This window comes from Eschscholzia californica, unplaced genomic scaffold (genome assembly GCF_041429995.1).
Source record: "Eschscholzia californica isolate CP2 unplaced genomic scaffold, dmEscCali1.0.p SCAF_3, whole genome shotgun sequence".
Taxonomy (NCBI): domain Eukaryota; kingdom Viridiplantae; phylum Streptophyta; class Magnoliopsida; order Ranunculales; family Papaveraceae; genus Eschscholzia; species Eschscholzia californica.
In genome coordinates, this window is record NW_028238420.1 from 4,822,280 (window position 1) to 4,840,697 (window position 18,418).

Here is an 18,418-nt window from a genome sequence, read left to right on the forward strand (position 1 = left end):
ATTGGTCCCTACAAATTGGGTTAAGAGTTCTGCACACAATTGTTAGCATACAGAGAAGAGAAAATTTTCCTCAAAAAAATTTAAGAATCACATATTCACATTAACAAGTTTTAATAAGTCCCCCGAAAAAACACACAAGCCTAGACGAAAAAAAAGGTCAAACTAAAATAAGATAATAGACTAATAACCCTTCCAAATGTTAAACTTATATTAAAAATAAACTACTCTAACTTCATCCTCACATCTTGTTTCTCATGTTGTAGTGGAAAACTTAAAACCACCATTAGCATATCATCATCTGAGCAGAGCTCCATCCTATCCCTGTGTCATGGTGACAAAAAACAGAAGACAACGAAAACAATCAGTTTATTACCTTTTTCGAATTTAGGACACGACAAATATACAAACATGTAAAACTTCTATAAAATTGTTAAAGAGCAAACATTCACACACAAAATCTTCTTAAAAGCGGTAGCTTCATAATAAGTTCGTGTTTACTATTCTAGTAATCTAACGAGCATACTCTCACGGGATTGCGTTACATTTAGAAGAGAATACATAATAACATCTCATATAGTCCAGGTCACTGTATTACTGCATTAGCTCTAGAAACAATGGTTAATTTTAGTAAAAAAAACACCAATCATACTGCGACGAAGTAGCAGCTGCAACCCCTTGGCTGTTGCGACGCAGCAGCAGCTGTAGCCAATTGGCATGCTGCGACGCAGCAGCAGCTGTAGCCCCTTGGCATGCTACGACGCAGCAGCAGTTGCTGCCGCCCCCTTGGGTTGCTGCGATGCGCGAAGTAACATCCTCTTGTCTGTTGCATAAGATTAAAATTGTTGTGATTATAAAGTTGTTATAAAGTGGAACATGAAATTGTGACATGAATAACATTATCAGTCAAAGTCACTAGAACAAGTTATGTGCGCAATGTCATTGTCTAACCAGATATAGAATGGAACCCCACGCTTAAATCACATGGTGAGGTTATGTTTCATGCCTCATATGTTTTGGTCTCTCAACACAATCATATATTTATGATTATAATGATAGATATCAAACATAACGACATATACAAAATAAAAGTTTTGTTTCAGTCGTACAAGTAGACCCTGTTTTTTGGAAATGGTTCGATCATATGCCAATTGTAGTTACACACATGACTGCTTGTTTTGAAATAGTTACTAGTGTCTCAATATATTCTGCTAACAAGAAAAATAATATCTCTATTAAAAGATAACTATGCAATAGCAAGAGTTAAGCTAAAGAAAAACCAAAACCTTCATAGCCGCATAAATCTCATTGTAGGTATTAGGTCCTTCATTTCATTATGTTTCTTTACTTTGGAACAAACCACTGTTATGTGCATAAATGTCAACCTAAGTGGTATTCTAATGTATTAACATGGTTGTGTACAATTTCACACAAGATGGGCGTACGAATCTCAATTATACACATTGAAGTGACTGGAATATCGATATAGTATAAAAAGTACTGAAAATGAGTATCCATATAGTAGAGGTTACTGCATATTAACCAAGTTATAGATCTGAGTTTGAAACAGGCTCTGGTCTCCAACAAACAATGGATAATTGATGTGTCTAATTTGTACTCTTCCTGTGTTTAAGTTTGTTTTGAGAAGCTGACTTCTTCGACTATATTTACTGCTATAGTTTAAGAATTTCAGTGGTTCTTTACACTTTCATGACCCTGAATATGTTAGAATTGCTAAATTAAGTAAACTCTGTTATTTTAGGCAATTGATGCCGCAGGGATTAAGGGAGGCTAGCCGGAAAGAATTGGGCAACCTGAATGTGAGGTATCCATTATTTTCCTTTTACAAGGGACTCGTAAATGTACAACCATAGATAGTTCATGTCGATTGCTATTTAATAAAGGAAATATCATAATCTGCCTTAGATTCTGTATTTGCTTTTTGGAGTAACCTATCCTTTTACAATGCCTTGATGTGCTTTGTGATATACTTGGAGCTATTTAATTTTAGTTTTCCTTTTCTTTGTTGGTCAATTTTTATTGTTGGGTCCAAGTGATTTCCAGCTTCGTAATCAAAGAGATAACATCATAGTTTTATAAAATATTTTAGGCTATCCACTCCGACCGGTTTGTCATTGAGTTTCAATCCGGCATTAACTATTCAACAGTACTACATATAACAAAGATGACAAAGTTTTAATATACGACTGTAACACTCCCGCATTACTAGGTCACCGATTCGCTAAAAGCATGACATTCAGGCAATTTCCGTATTCACTTTTTTCCCTATCTTTTAAAGCATTTATTTGAATAATTCAAGGCTTGTATAATAATAATACATCAAGATTACCATATGTTAGTAAGGTAGTGTGACTATTTGTGTGATAGATATTATACTACTAAGGAGAGAAGGTTACCTCATGCTAATCAGAATGTGAGGATGACCTTGGGTCGTTACGAGAACTTTCAAAAGAGAAGCTAGGCGTAGAGACGTGTAGCTGTAAAATGATTACATAGGTCATTAATTGAAATAATAACTACATACTGAATCATAATTCTATTAAGAATTTACCTCCCCATCGCGAAGCCGTCTAAAATAAGCCTGAAAGAGTTGAAGGAGATGTCCTTCGACCAAGATGGCAATGCGAGCAATATGTCGACTAGGAAAATTGATGAAGAAGATCATCAAGTCCGATTGATTTAGGGGTCGTAGCGTTTAGCTAGAAACCAACTACGATCGTCGAATTACGAAGTAATTCGCAGCTAACTTCGATCGGATCCTACATCGGGTTACACATAAGAATGGGTATTTAATCGGATGATATGACTAGTGGGAGTGTCATATAACATTGGGAATGTCCCATAAACATATCTCACAGGCCTAAATAGAAGTTGGGCAAAAGATAGCAAAAAGGCCCGAAATAAGGGTTTTGGGTCTAGGCCGATTCGGGCACTTTTAGGGCTCGGATTGGGCTGATTTTTGGAGGGACGTTTCCTTATGTTATGAAAATTAAATCTGCCAATTTTGGCTGGGTTTGGACGTCATCTCCTTAGGGAATTGAGAAAATATCAACTAGTTGCTATTTTCGACTATTTCCCTAAATCTTATTCTAAAGGGTGTTTTAGGAAACCTAAAAGGAGGTGGATTCTTATTAGGGTTCTATATAAACACTCTTAGGGCAGAGAATAAGGGGTGGAATTTCTCTCTAAGCTTTCTTACTCTACCACATCAAGTAGAGAGGAGAAAGTGAGTTAATTCCCAAATTATCTTCTAGTCAAGCAAGAAGAAGGTCTTCTTATTATCAAACCACCATTGGAGTGCTAGCGAGCTTTCAAGGAGGGAGATTAAATACACTATTCGGTGTCCCAAGTAGAGGAGCTACGTTTGAAGCTCTTGGTCTTCTTTAATCAATTCAACTAGTTCGAGGGAAAAGCGATTAAGGTAATCTACTATCTTCATTAGTTTAATTACTAGTTTTGCATGATGATCTTGGGGATACTAGTGTTAGACATTAGATGTCGTTATCCGCTATAAACACTAGTATAAGGGTTTAATTCCCTACAGTGGCGTCAGAGCCTCTTGCAATTAACTAGTTTTTGCTAAGAATCGAACTAATTCATATTTGATATACTTGATAGTTTGAAAATTGAGTTTATAAAACTATTTTAAAAGTATTTTAAACTCATAATTTGATATTATTAAATGGGATTCAATAAAATTTTCAAATTGAGAATCAAATTGATGATTGAAAGTGTTTTAAAAACTCAATTTGATTGAATTTCGAACTAATCCATGCTTGATTAAGTTGATAGTTATGTTTAAAAGAGTTTTAAGCATAAGAATTTGATTGATTTTGATTGATTTTGAATGGGATTCAAGAATTTTTCAAATAGATTTCAAAATTTGTTCTTGAAAAGTTTCAAAAACCTAGATTTTGATCCAAAATTGGTTTGATTAAGAGTTGTTTTTAAGTTTTGGAAACTTTTGAAAAACAAAAATTTGGAATTTTAGAAGTGTTTAAAAAGGAGTTGTTTTGAGTTTAGGAAACTCCCAAAACAAATTTGGAAAATTTTAAAAGTTTCTAAAAGTTTTAAAAGAATTTTAGAAGTGTTCTAAAAGGAATTTCAAAATTTTAGAAAAGTTTTAAAATTGGAAAATAGCAACTTAGAGTTGCGAAATTTTTTTTTGGAAACTATGGTTTTGAAAAACCTTAGTGTCCGGCCAGGAAGCTTCCTGACCGGACCGGAAGCTCCTGGAGGCGTCCAGAGCAGCTGCAACCAGAAGCTCTTGGACGCGTCTTCTGGACGCGTCTAGAGCAGCTACTGGGGACGCGTCTAAGATGCGATCAGCAGCTGCAAGGGAGCTTCCTGGACGCGTCTGAGACGCGTCCAGAGCTCTCAACCAGACGCGTCTTGGAGATGCGTCTGGGAGGTTCTGGGTGTGTCTCGGACTAGGTCCGAGACACCTAGTGCTGGTCCGGTCCAGCACCAGACACGTCTAGGACGCGTCTGGTACATGGACTAGCGTCCTGGCTCCGGCCAGGACGAGACCAGGCCTTGATAGGCCTCGGCCAGGACATGCCGGCCCTATGGGCCGTGCTATGTCCGGACCTTGTCCGAGCCCTTTTGTGGGCTTGGGCCGGGACTTGTCAAGGACTTGTCCCGGGCTTTTTCGAGGCTTTTCGGACCACGAAAAGGGACCATCATTCGAGTGGGAGTTTTTGCCAAAATTTCTTCCGATTCCAACCAAATAATTCCAAAATCAATCCGGGCCATCCAGAAGGCCAAAACGGATTTCTCTTTAAATTGATTTATGAAATCATTAAGAATCGAACCAATATTTTTTCGAAATTGACCCGGGCTTTCAGAATCCGAAACGGAGTTTTTTCTTAAAGATGATTTTAGAAATCATAAAAGATAAAACCGGAACGCACAATTAGTTGAATTCTTCGAATTTAGACTTAAGGTTCGTAATGTGACATGTGATGTCAACAAAAGTATCTCCTAAGATAATCATGCATATATAATTCTTAGCCTTGATATATTATATGATTGCATGTGATGTGAATGCGGGAAACTAGTATGGCCATAGATTTATTTCTTTATTCTTGTTTTAAGCACGGATGGGTGCATGCTTTGTAATTAATTTTAATTTCAAGTTTATACGATCTGCGAATCGTTAGAGTCTTGTAATTAGAGTTTAGGGTCTATGAGTCCATTGAAGAAACTCGAGGATGAAATCCAAAGGCGAGTGGGAGAAATCAATGAAGGTTCAAAAATGGCGATCTAAGACGAACCAAAAGGCGAAACAAGAAGAAAACCAAAGGAGATTAGATCTTCTAGGTTAGGGGCCATACTAGGATCCATGTTTGCTTGATTTACATTCTCGCGCGCATTTACTTACTTATTTACGCTTTATGTCGTGGATGTTAGTTAGGCTAAATAGTTCACTATAACAAACGTCAGACTAGCGTAAAAGTCCCCAAAACGTAATCTTGAGTAATCGCCTATCTAGATTAAGACACTCGTTGCGCCCTTGTTCGAGGAAGGTGGGTCGGCCTTCGCAGAGTACCTCCTCTACCTTGGGACAATGCGGGTAGGTCTATAGAAGAGGCCTACACGTCTAAATGGTTCTACTCAACGAGATCAGCAAGAGAGTCTTGGATACTGGAGGCAAAAGGATAGATTAGTCATTCATTAATGAAATCTATCAACCAAGAGTCATAAGGTATGATCAGTGAAGTAGTTCACTCACCCGGAACGACGGAGTCAAAGGGTAGGGCCTTCGTTCGCTTTACTCCGAAGAACTGAGATCTTGGAATCACTTATTCAATCGGGGACGATTTTTATTGAATAATGTGGGAAAACTAATGTTTTTCAAAAACGATAACGAGTTTTAAAACTTTTGCCATTTCTTTATGTAGTTTTAAAGATGACACTAGGAAACGATTTCAACTTTAAATCACACCTAAGGGAGGTGTTGATCCACTTCCTAGAATGGAAGAATGAATCCGAGAATAGTTCTCAGATTCAAAAGGAAAGTTTACTAGAATACCCAATCCCAATGTTGACTCATACCGAAGAAGGTCAAAAGCTATTTGCAAGCAATCTTATAACATTCTCTTTGGAAGAGTAATGGATGCTAGCATAACCATTAAGACAAACTGAGGAAGAATTTCCCACAGAAGTCATAAATGGAGAGGTACCAGACCTCCAAGGCAATCTGAAAGTCATCCTAACGGAAGACAACAGAATACATCTATCACCCAATTCAATATCGATTGAACAAAGATAGATAAAACCTTGAATGAGTCACTCAGGTTGTTACGAACAAACTGAGCAGAACATACGGGAATATCCAATCTAAGAAAGGTTCTTGAGATTTGGTACAAAAATCTAAGAAAGAGCTCTTAAGATTCAAAAGGGCAAAGGGTCAGTCAAGTGAGACAAACATTTGATCGAAGAAAAGGCAAACAGTTACCGAGTACATGATCAAGAGTATTTCTCATTACTGTGAATGTTTCCAAACAATGGCTAGACCATTCAAGAGGAAACTACCCCTAGCACCTGGAGGACATAAGGAATGGAATTACGAATTCCGATTCCAACATCCTTGTTAACAAAGTTAAAAACAAGTATTGTAAAATTTCTTCATCAGGTAATTTATACCGGATGTACGGCTCGGTAAAGCTCAAGGAAATCACATACTTGACTAAAAGAAGTAAAGATCCAAGAGGGAGCAGAAGCAGTAATGCTAAGGATGCTGAAAGGGATCAAAGTCTTCTTTTAGACACTGATCTAGCTTAGAACTTAATAGTGATTATTTTGTTCTTCTAGAAACGTCTGATGTTTTAAACCAATGGTAAAATTAACTGAAGGTTAACATTGATAATGGCTAAAATCAAGAGATTCAAACTCATTAAACTTCAGCATTGTCAATTAGGTCTTAAGGACTAAATTGACAAAGTCACCCTTTTCAAAAGGCATAGAGACTAGTAATCTATTAGGACTCATACAGTGTTATGCAGACCTATAAGTTTACTTGCAGAAGCTAACGAGAGCTATTCCAATATGTACGCTGATAACTTCATGAAGTATGGAAACGTACAAATCATAAAGTATAAGTCAGAATGTTTGAAAGGTTCAAACAAAGTACAAACCGAAGTAAAGAATCACTTTGACAAGAGAGTTTAAGCCGTCCGATTAGATTAGAGTGGTGAAAAATTGAGTCAAACATTTGATAACCATCAAAGGAGTTGAGAAGCCGATTCCCAACTCGCTCCATGGAACACATCTATGGGATGGTGGATTCAGTGGGAGTAATCGAACATTGCTATGCATGATTCGATCAAAGATGGGTTTAAGTCAGTCTTCCGAATATTTTGGGATATAGTCTAGACACGATTGTTTTCACACTTAACCTATTCCTCCTAAAGCTAAAACTTGTAAAAATGTTACAAAACTAGCTAATATCTAACGCAATTTCTTTTAGAAGAAATTTGGGCTTCTTCCACAACCAATCAAGAGAACAAAGTTTTTGTTGCTCATGATAGTATTCTTCTAATAATTAGCACACCTAGTGGTCTGGGAGAAAAGTACTAATTATTACAAGAATAAGTGGGAGAAAAGTACAAGTCGATTTAATTCGATCATGAGAAAAATCATGGAGGGTCATGAAGAACAATCATGAAACTTGTACAAGACAATTAAGTTCGACCAAGAGCAACAAACTGCGGTTCCTCGGAAAAGGAAAGGTTAAAGATATGATCTTGTAAACCCACCGCACAAAAGCGAATGTCATTCGCAGGAGAACTCTCAAAGCGAGTGAAAGTGTCTCTAAAGGAATATCTCAAAGTAGTTGAGAAAATTCCAAATTGTTGTTCAAAAGCCCTGAAAGGTCAAAATAAAATCTTAAAGACTTAGAAAATAAAGGTTATTTCTGAAGAGATAAAAGACCTGCGCAGAAACGGAAACTGACTCTAGATTTTGGCTAGAAGCCAAAATCATCGTGGAATCCATATCTCGTCAAGACATGAAGCTTGATAATTTAAGTCAACAGAAGACCTAAATTGGTTTTCCAAAGTAGAAAACTGAGAAGGATGGAAACATTCATGTTTCTCGAAACTAGACAAGAAGAATAAGATTCTTCCAATCAAGTTGTGTCCATAGGCATGCTTCAGAAATCTATCGAAGGATTAAAAGCACGCAAGAGTTAGAATCTTCGATTCAAAAAGGCAATCAAAGAAGTTTGATTCCTGAGGAATGAAGAAAATCTTGAATCACGAGTTTCAAGAAGGTAAGTGAGAGAAACAAACCTTCCGGGTCCGTATGCTGAGTACATACAGAAGATTGAGTACGACATAAGATGTTGTGTAACAGTGAACACACTGACTCAATAAAAGGACCACACACAAGGATGAAATGCCATTTTGGGCATCTGAAGATCTATAAGCATAGATCAAAAGGACGATAGGATTAGAGAAACTCAGTACGCTGAGATGCTTGAGATCCGAAACAGAAAATCTAAGACTCGGAAAGTCTAAATGAATTTCGACCCAAAACTCATGACTAAGAGCGTTGCTGAATCGGAGTTTGAAAAAACACCGATGTAGCAAACAAGCATGAGAGGGAGATTTATATTCGAATACATAAAGTCAATCATATTGGATATGATTAGCATTTGAATATCCAAATTCGGATTTGAAAACCGAAACACTACTTAGAAACATCCTAGAAGGCTAAAGGATGAAGTAGTACAAAAGTTGAACATGTCATCGTAGCAAACTTCCAGACATGGAAGGAAAGTAGGCTAAAAGTGTTTTAAGCCGGGAACTGTTGCAAATACTACATAAAGAATTAAAAGCCTTAACTCTAGTAAAAGTTACTAGAAATTATCAAGGTTAGCAAAGTTTAAACGGATTACATCCGTAGGCAAACTAAACTGTCACCTAAGACAAAGTATGAGAGTCATACACGAGTCTAAGGCATGAGGTGTAATTTTAAACCTCGACAAGTAAAACTGAGTGGGTAAAAAGAGTTTTACGGAAGAGGCTCGGATTTACAACTCTCGTTATCAGAAATAATAGAATTATTTCACCAGTCGTCTAAATTTGGTTTAGTGTTTAAACGACAGTCCATTGATGATAAAACATTCCGAATAGGTTTGTCAGATACGTGATCTGATGAATGAAACCCTATTAAGTGAACTTGGAATATTTATTATCAAATCCCTGGTCCAGGTCATTGCATGGACAACAATGACTCACGAAGACTAGCACGGGAGTCGATGGGATAACGCAGTTTCATGGGCTATAGGAATAGTATATTCTATTCGACTACGTGGGTGTGTAAAAGGTTTATACACTGGATAACCCTCAAATGAGAAGTACATCACTCGTGATGAACGTCAATACTTCTCATAAAGACAATTGGAGAGATTCCTCAAAACATGAGTGCTCCACTCATCTTATGAAAGGAATGTCCGACTTTGGTTCCGTCAAACGCCGCGCCGTAAAAGGAGGTTATAAAGACGGATACTGGGAAGGACAGGATAGACATGAACTTAAGTGGGAGTGCAAGAATGGATTGTGTCAACCTAATCACATTAGGTACAAAGTGTCTCAAGGCCACTTGATGAGTAGCAACTGAAAATGCGTGACCACGCTCAAACGGATTAGGAGTTAATCGTTTGTATTTTACAGTGGTACTCGGATATCAAGAAAGTCTGAATGACGTGACGTATCAGATGGGATACTAAATTGACACGGGAATCGAGGCATTGCACTTGTTCTAAGTCCAAGTGGGAGTCTGAAGGAGTTGAAGGAGATGTCCTTCGACCAAGATGGCAATGCGAGCAATATGTCGGCTAGGACAATTGATGAAGAAGATCATAAAGTCCGATTGATTTAGGGGTCGTAGCGTTTAGCTAGAAACCAACTACGATCGTCGAATTACGAAGTAATTCGCAGCTAACTTCGATCGGATCCTACATCGGGTTACACATAAGAATGGGTATTTAATCGGATGATATGACTAGTGGGAGTGTCATATAACATTGGGAATGTCCCATAAACATATCTCACAGGCCTAAATAGAAGTTGGGCAAAAGATAGCAAAAAGGCCCGAAATAAGGGTTTTGGGTCTAGGCCGATTCGGGCACTTTTAGGACTCGGATTGGGCTGATTTTTGGAGGGACGTTTCCTTATGTTATGAACATTAAATATACCAATTTTGGCTGGGTTTGGACGTCATCTCCTTAGGGAATTGAGAAAATATCAACTAGTTGCTATTTTCGACTATTTCCCTAAATCTTATTCTAAAGGGTGTTTTAGGAAACCTAAAAGGAGGTGGATTCTTATTAGGGTTCTATATAAACACTCTTAGGGCAGAGAATAAGGGGTGGAATTTCTCTCTAAGCTTTCTTACTCTACCACATCAAGTAGAGAGGAGAAAGTTAGTTAATTCCCAAATTATCTTCTAGTCAAGCAAGAAGAAGGTCTTCTTATTATCAAACCACCATTGGAGTGCTAGCGAGCTTTCAAGGAGGGAGATTAAATACACTATTCGGTGTCCCAAGTAGAGGAGCTACGTTTGAAGCTCTTGGTCTTCTTTAATCAATTCAACTAGTTCGAGGGAAAAGCGATTAAGGTAATCTACTATCTTCATTAGTTTAATTACTAGTTTTGCATGATGATCTTGGGGATACTAGTGTTAGACATTAGATGTCGTTATCCGCTATAAACACTAGTATAAGGGTTTAATTCCCTTCAAAGCCCTCATCTCGTCTAATTCCGCTTTTGTGCTATTATGTTCTTTTTTCATTTCTTTCTTCAAGTTTGAAGTCTCTTCATTGGTCTTACGAGATTCAACCTTGGATGATTCTCCCCAAACAGTTTTTGGGGTGCCTTTTCCATAACACCGAATAAAACCTCGACGCTCAGGTCCCATAACCTTAGCAAATATGCTATTTGATCCGTTTTCATATACAGGCAATCCTTCTGGAGTTGCTCTGGTCACTAAGTCTCTCATTTTTTCCTTCAAATATTGAAATTACTCTAAGGGTTATAGATTAGTTCAAATATAACAACCGGAAATATAAGTTAATTTTATCATTACCATATTTTCCCTTGCTTCTTCTGTGATTGGTGTACCTTCCTTCTTTGTGTAAGTTTTCATAAACACTTCCACTTGAGATGCTGGAGTGTTTGTTGGTGCCTCTCTTTGCGGATCTTCCTCTATCTATAAAATTCATCATGTTAATATGAAAATATATTAGAGAAGAATAAATAGTGATTCTCACCTCAATGGCGTGTTTTGCGAAGTTCTTTGATCCACCAGTATGACATGTTTTTAGTTTCTTCCTGTTCTCTTTATTTTTTTCTGCCTTAGCCTGTCATAAAAACAATAACGAAAACAATTCACTATCAACATTAACAATAGTAACAAAAATAATAAATCATTACAATTGTATCTCAAAACTTACTGCAACTTTTTCATCTGCCCAACGTTTTATCGCTTCCCTCCATGATTCCAAGGGAATTTCCTCCGGACAGTTCCTAAATCGTTCTCCGAATGTGGAGAATGGAGTAAAATATTTCCGCTTCATTTCATATTTTTCATCCCTCCAAGCTCCATCTAGCCTATCTTTCACCCATTCAATTCCATTGTCTGGAATGATAAAGTGCTTTTTGATGTTGTGGATTGCTTCTTCCTTGTTTTCTTTAGGCATCACTTTCCAACTAATCACATGAATGGGTAAAATATTGAAATCCCTACCAATTTTTCCAACGAACGATGATAATTTCTTTGAGTTTTCCTTAACCGGTTTCCCACGATACCAAGTAATTGGTAGTGGATCAGTTATTTTCCCCACCCAATCGAATTTTGTTGCGCCTCTTCCTTTCCTGTAAGTAGTTTGCTCTTCATGCTCTGCCATCTACACTGGAAAGGATAAAAATAAAAATTAGAAAGAAATAAAGTTACATATCCAATAAGAATCAACACAACATTATAACATAAAATATAACTATTATCAATCAATCAGTAACTTCAAGATAAGGAAAGAATCAAATATTAAGTATCACAAAATTAATTATTATTCCACGAATTAATAACAAAATAAACACGAAGTGCATTCAAGAATCAAAGTCATCATGATCATTTATATCTTCTTCATCTAAATCTTCGTTTTCATCTTCGTCTTTTTCCTGTTCAAGTTCGCCTCCAATGTCATATTCATTTTGTCGATTTACTAGAGGAGGAACACCCTCAATTGTTTCCCCCACCACATCCTCCCTAACCAAGTTCACATTTTTCTCCCACGAAACATCAACTCTATTTTGATTACCGAAGGGATCATAGTCAGAAGCTAGTAAGTCCTCATCTTCACCCATATCAAAGGTATCTCTAGGCTTATTCTTCACCACCACATGCCAATCCGACTCTACTGAATCGTTCACGTAAAAAACTTGTTGTACTTGAGAGGCCAACACATATGGTTCATCTTTTTGGGATGATAATGTATGAGTGAAATTGACCAGCGTGAATCCATGTTTGTCGACCTTTAACCCTCTACCTGTTACATCTACCCACTCACACTTGAAAAGAATGTACATACATCCGTGAGGATACGACACCTCTATTATATCGATCAAACGCCCATAATAAGTTATATCTGATTCGATGGGTTGCTGGTCCTTTGAACTTGCACTACTATAAACACTTGCAGTAACTGCAACGCCGCTGTTCTGTGTCTTGGAACCATACTCCCTCTGGACGGTTTTGAAATGAAGCCCACCAACTGTGTAACCAGTGTATCTTTTTGCTGAAATAAAAGGACCTTTAGCAAGTCCATCATGACCTTCTACTACGGGCAGATTTGCGTCCAAATAATCTTGTATATACTCTTTAAACCAAGCTGCAAATTCTTTTTTATGCTTCTTTTGGAGTTCATGTTCCTTCAATTTTGGATGTTTCATTCTAAGAAAATTGTTGTGTTCACTGCAAGAAAAGTGATGTTAATATTAAATAACTACAATATTTGCAACATTGAAAGTAAATTGCCCATGTTTAGTTTAAACCAACTTACTTTAATGCTGTAGAGATATTATCATCATTGAACAAGACATATTCATGTACTCGATCTCTTTCTTCTTGGCTAAGAATAAATCCTTCGACACTTCCAATATGACAGTCATCTACGTACCTAGATGGTCTGGTTAGTCGTGTCTCAACATCCTCTAAGTACCTTGTTACAAATGTCAAACATTCTTCTATCATGTATCCTTCTGCAATGGACCCTTCAGGTTGAGCCTTATTACGCACATACTTCTTTAGTGTACTTAAGAATCTACATTTATAACAAGAAACTTTTTTATAACATAACTATTGACATTATTTAAAGTATAAAAAGAATAAAATATTTAGTCTAAAATAAAATACCTTTCCATCGGATACATCCAACGACAATTAACTGGGCCACCTAATTTTGCCTCGGACGCCAAATGGATCGGTAGGTGCATCATAATGTCAAAAAATGTAGGAGGAAATATCCTCTCTAGTTTGCAAATAATGAGACTAATGCGTTCCTCCAATCTTGTAAAATCTTTTGGTTTACCTACCTTTGTGCATAACTCGCGAAAGAAGGCACTTAACTCTATAATGACCGAAGAAACTTTATCCGGCAAGATATTTCGAACAGCTAAAGGTAAGAATTGTTGCATAATTAGATGACAATCATGACTTTTTAAACCAATTATTTTGCCTTCCTTACTTTTATGCATCCCGAAAAGTTTGAACAGAACCCGTCTGGCACTTTCAAACTTTTCAATACCTTGCAAAATGTTTGTTTTTCACTTTTAGTCATTGTATAAAAAGCAGGGGGTATATACCATTTTTTCTTATCCTCAAGCCATTTTGCGTGAAGCTCAGGTTTGATCCCCAGTTGTTCCAAGTCATGTATCACTTTCAAATTATCTTGATAACGTTTCTTTTGGCCCAAAATAGTGCCTAAAATGCTATCACATATATTTTTCTCTATATGCATGACATCTAGGTTGTGTCTAAGAAGAATAAATGGAAAATACGGCAACTCATAAGTATGGGCAACTTCTTCCAATTATCTGGAAACCCAGATACTACTCGAGCTTTTTTTCTTTTAGGTCCATTACCTTCCTCATCTAAATTACTTTCAGAAGGAATTTTTCCAAATTGGTGTGGAATTCCTCTTAGTAGTTCTACTATTTCTATTCCTGTCAAAGGTACCGGGGATTTTCTCATTTCGGTATTTCCATCAAAATCATTCTTCAGTCGCCGAAAGTTATGATCCATAGGCAAAAATCTACGATGGCCCATGTAACATATTTTACCCCCATTTTTTAGATATTTACTGCTTGTATCTTTACCACATGTTATGCATGCTAAGTACCCTTTTGTACTCCAACCAGAAAGCATTGCCAAGCCTGGATAATCACTAATTGTGCAGACCACTGCTGCACGCATTTTAAACATTTCCTTCCTTGCTGCGTCATAAGTATCAACCCCATCTTCCCACAACTCTATCAGTTCATCAATGAGAGGTCTCATGAAAACATCAATATCATTTCCAGGACTCCTAGGACCAGGTATTAGCAAAGACAAAATCATATGAGGTTGCTTCATGCACAACCATGGTGGTAAATTATAGGGCATTAATACCACCGGAAATGGAACCACCAAAAACTTGATGGACCTAAAAAGTTACCTAAATAGGTTTCCACCCGCAAGTATACGGGTGTCAAGTAATAGTTCCGGTAAGACCGGTTCGTTCCTCAGAGACTAAGTTAAACTAAATTCTAACCTTAAAACTATTGAGATTTAAAATTGGTTTGATGGTGATAAAATAAAAATATAACATAAAACTCAAGAAAAATAAATAAACAAAGAAATAAGTCGGTATTCAGAAAAATGGAACCTGGGGTTTTCGAATCCGCCTTCCTAACAATTCTAAGGACAAATTAATTTTGGTCTAATTGGATAGTTCTTTATATAACTCAGGTTTTCAGTCCATGAACGGTCTAAAAACCCGGAAGATATTATCGTTAAAATAGTAAAAACTGTAATAAATTTATCGTTAGAATAATTATTATAACTTCATCTAAAACCCTAGATATAAAAGACTTAGCTACTCATGCTAAAAACGATAAATATTTAAAGTAATAGAAGAAAAAGAAGAAAGAAACTTACTTTTCTGCGCTTTTCCCACCAAACAGACCCTTAAGGAATTGATTTCCTTCTGTTTTTCCCGGAAATCTGCCAAACGCACCCTCTGGGAAAACGATTTTCTCGTCTTCCCGGAAACGGATTCCTTCTGGGAAAATTATTTTCTCATCTTCTCCAACTCTCTTTCTTTCTGTTTCTCTCTCTAATCTTTACTATCACTTGCTGTAATCTCTCTCTTCTTATGTATTCTATCTCTCTCTCACCAAGAAAACAGAAAACAATAAAAGATTAAGGAAAACAGATTGGATTAAAATAAACTGATTCTTTCTCTCTCTACAATCTCTTTCTCTTTCTCTGTTATCTCTCTCTCTCTCACTAAGAAAAAGAAACAGGAAGGTTCTATTTCTCTGAATATCTCTCTCTCTTTCTCACTAAGAACAGAGTTAAACAAAGAAAAAAACGAAAATCAAAAGTTAAGGTAGCTCTCGGTTCTCTCTCTCTCTCTATTGTTCTTCTTTACTTCCCAACCGTGGTGATCCTTCTCACTCTCTCTCTGATTTCTCTTTGTAGTTGAGCTCGAGAGGAGGATGATCCCCCAGCCGAGAGATATCTCTACCTCCTGTTCAACCTCTCTTTTTATAGAAGACTTCCCTCTTTTGATTCTGAAAATATATTCATCTCTATCTTTCTCTCTCTAATCTTCTAAACCAGCCGATTTTCTTCATCAACCCCGATCTTTCTCTCTCCTGGATCAAAACAAATTAACTCCTTCAATCCCTCTCTCTCGGTTTCTAGTTTAACCAACAGAATCCTCTTCACTCTCTCTCTCTCTCGGGTCTCTCTGTTTTATCGGAGAGAAAAATCTCTCTTGGGTTTAATGTTTATCAGTAGAGATAAGAGAGAGAGAGAGAGAATATAATTCAAAAACAGTTGCCGTTAATTTCCATGAGGGGTTGATGGCGTATGCTGCGGGACATCAAAGGATGATGAGATGCATTCCCAGATGATGCCACGTGCACGGGTAGAACCGAGGCCGTTTGATCAAATAAATTCGCTCGGGGGCACAGCAATATCTTGCTATCGGTTGTACTGAATCTTGAACGCCCAAAGCTTCCTGAAATACCAACACATTTGACCGAAAAGAGCCCACTCCGAATCCCAGTCGCCAAATCTGTCTCCCTAACGCTTAGATGAGCGCCAAGTGTCACTAAATCATCCATGTTGACTTGGTCTTAATCCAAACTTTGACTAGCTATAAGTCTCTCATCCGAACTCCGATTTGACTTCCGTTTTTGCCTACGGGCTCGTCTTGGACTCTACTTTCCATCCGAACACTAATATTGACCAAGAAGTCAGAATCAACAAATGACCAAAATGCCCCTAGTCTGTATTCTTTCCAATTTTATCCGTTTTGCATGCATAACTCTGTAAAAAGGTACCTGAACATAAAAGAGAGTAATTCGTGAGAGTAACTGCTCTAGAGAGACTAACTCGTCTAAATTAAGAGACTCAGATGGGACATTTCCATGTCTCATCAAACATCCCCAAACTTAGATTTTGCTAGTCCTCGAGCAAAACAGAAAAATAAAACTAAACCCATTTCACCACTTTCGTAGGGACCCACGATTGCACTTAGCACGTGCAACAAGCCGTTAAACCTCTAGGTTACCCAAGAGGACGAGTTTTGTCTCGTGAGGGTTTGCAGTGAATATACCCACAAAATTCAAAGATCAAAGATGCAAAAGGGTCTAAATATGATGTGGACTAAAAATGTTCATCCGGTAGGTTTTCGAAAGTTAATAGACATGAAATCTAAGTCGACCAAACCATACAAATGCTAAAAATCCCTTCACTAGTAATCAAGACTCGAAGTGCACGTGACCAGCCAATATGAGTATCATTTCGGTTCTGAAAAGACAAGACCTCGATTACCATCTCGATACATTTCGCCTAGACTACTGCCTCACGGTCATACACTCAAAAATCAAAGTCACTCAAGAATGGTTCACTCTATGTGTTGGTATGAATATGAAGGAAAACTCAACACGCGAAAAAGATGGACAATAATTTTGTGGACGACTGATCTCAAAGAAGGAAACAACCACTAATATGGAATGGGGAAGCTAACCAACTCTTCTCACCTGATCTACTATCTAACAATGCTTCCTAGAGGTCGATAGACACTAATGATGATGTGACTAGAACTCCTGAGAACTCGACGTCTTCAAATCTTCAAGAACTACTTCAAGGGATAAACACTTTTTTTTTTCTTCCATTTTCCATTTTTTCATTTTTTTTTTTTTTTTTTTTTTTTTTTTTTTTTGCAACTGACTCTGGTAATAAAACTCAAGATACATAACATACTTTCTTCACATTATTCTTTCCTTGGGTAAAATTCTATTCACTTTGCTTCATGCCTTATTCTCAGGGTTCTAAATGATGAAGTTCCTATCTTCCTATAGTTGACACTGTTTTCAAGTTTCTCAGACTACAAGAAAAGGTTTGCATTCCTGATGACATCCCTAGTGGTTGTAAAATTTGAACTCAAGAGATCAACTGAGTTCTAATGAATACTGCGAGGTTGAGTAGCTCTTCATTCTACTCAGAATTAGCTCAGAAGAGATCACTCAAAACAAAAAGAAAGGCTCAGAATCTCACATGGGTTAAGTCTCCACTAATGATCGATTAAGTTCTCTTAGAAAAGTCTACTCTTCACCTATCTAATACTCACATGGCTAGTGCACAGACAACTTCAAGACTCAAAATTCGTGGAAAAACCCTTAGCAAAAGCATAGTACAACCAAGACTCTATAACTATTAACAAGCAAAAACAACTAGACTCGCGTTTTTAATCTATAAAAATTTTGAACCCTTTTGAATTTTTGAAATAAGGACTAAAAATTCAATCCCCATCCCCAAACTTAAACCGAACATTGTCCTCAATGTTCTGAAGACTATGCAAAAATAACAGGGTGAAGGGAGAAATATTACCCGATTCAGCGTCCTCTGCATGGGTTGCCTCCCAGAAAGCGCTAAGTTTAACGTCTTCAGCCAGACGAAACAGATGACTCGAACGAATAGAAAGAATTAACCTACTGGATTACAGATATGTGACTAACTGTAAACCAATAATCGAAACATCAGCGGGTCCACCCAAAACACAAAGTTTTCAGTGAACGATAGTCTCACATTTTTGTAACTTGGTGATAGTGTAAGTGAGACT

At 37.2% G+C, this 18,418-nt stretch overlaps 1 protein-coding gene across 2 annotated transcripts in view; it reads right to left on the reverse strand.

Annotated features, from left to right (window-relative positions):
* Positions 1-64: 64 nt before the first annotated feature.
* The window catches only part of LOC147547865 (uncharacterized), a 32,588-nt gene continuing 14,234 nt past the window's right edge, over positions 65-18,418 (reverse strand). Inside the window, exons 5-11 of one of the 2 annotated variants that reach the window (XM_086669956.1) lie at positions 11,480-11,937; positions 11,297-11,386; positions 11,113-11,235; positions 10,771-11,031; positions 2,570-2,599; positions 2,415-2,495; positions 65-321 (exon numbers count right to left, since the gene is read on the reverse strand). In XM_086669956.1, the coding sequence (XP_086526082.1) occupies positions 2,421-2,495; positions 2,570-2,599; positions 10,771-11,031; positions 11,113-11,235; positions 11,297-11,386; positions 11,480-11,932 (1,032 nt within the window). In that variant the 5' untranslated portion in view covers positions 11,933-11,937 and the 3' untranslated portion in view covers positions 65-321; positions 2,415-2,420. Of the gene's footprint in view, positions 322-2,414; positions 2,496-2,569; positions 2,600-10,770; positions 11,032-11,112; positions 11,236-11,296; positions 11,387-11,479; positions 12,863-18,418 lie in introns of both variants that reach the window. The other variant, XM_086669957.1, reaches the window with a different exon arrangement.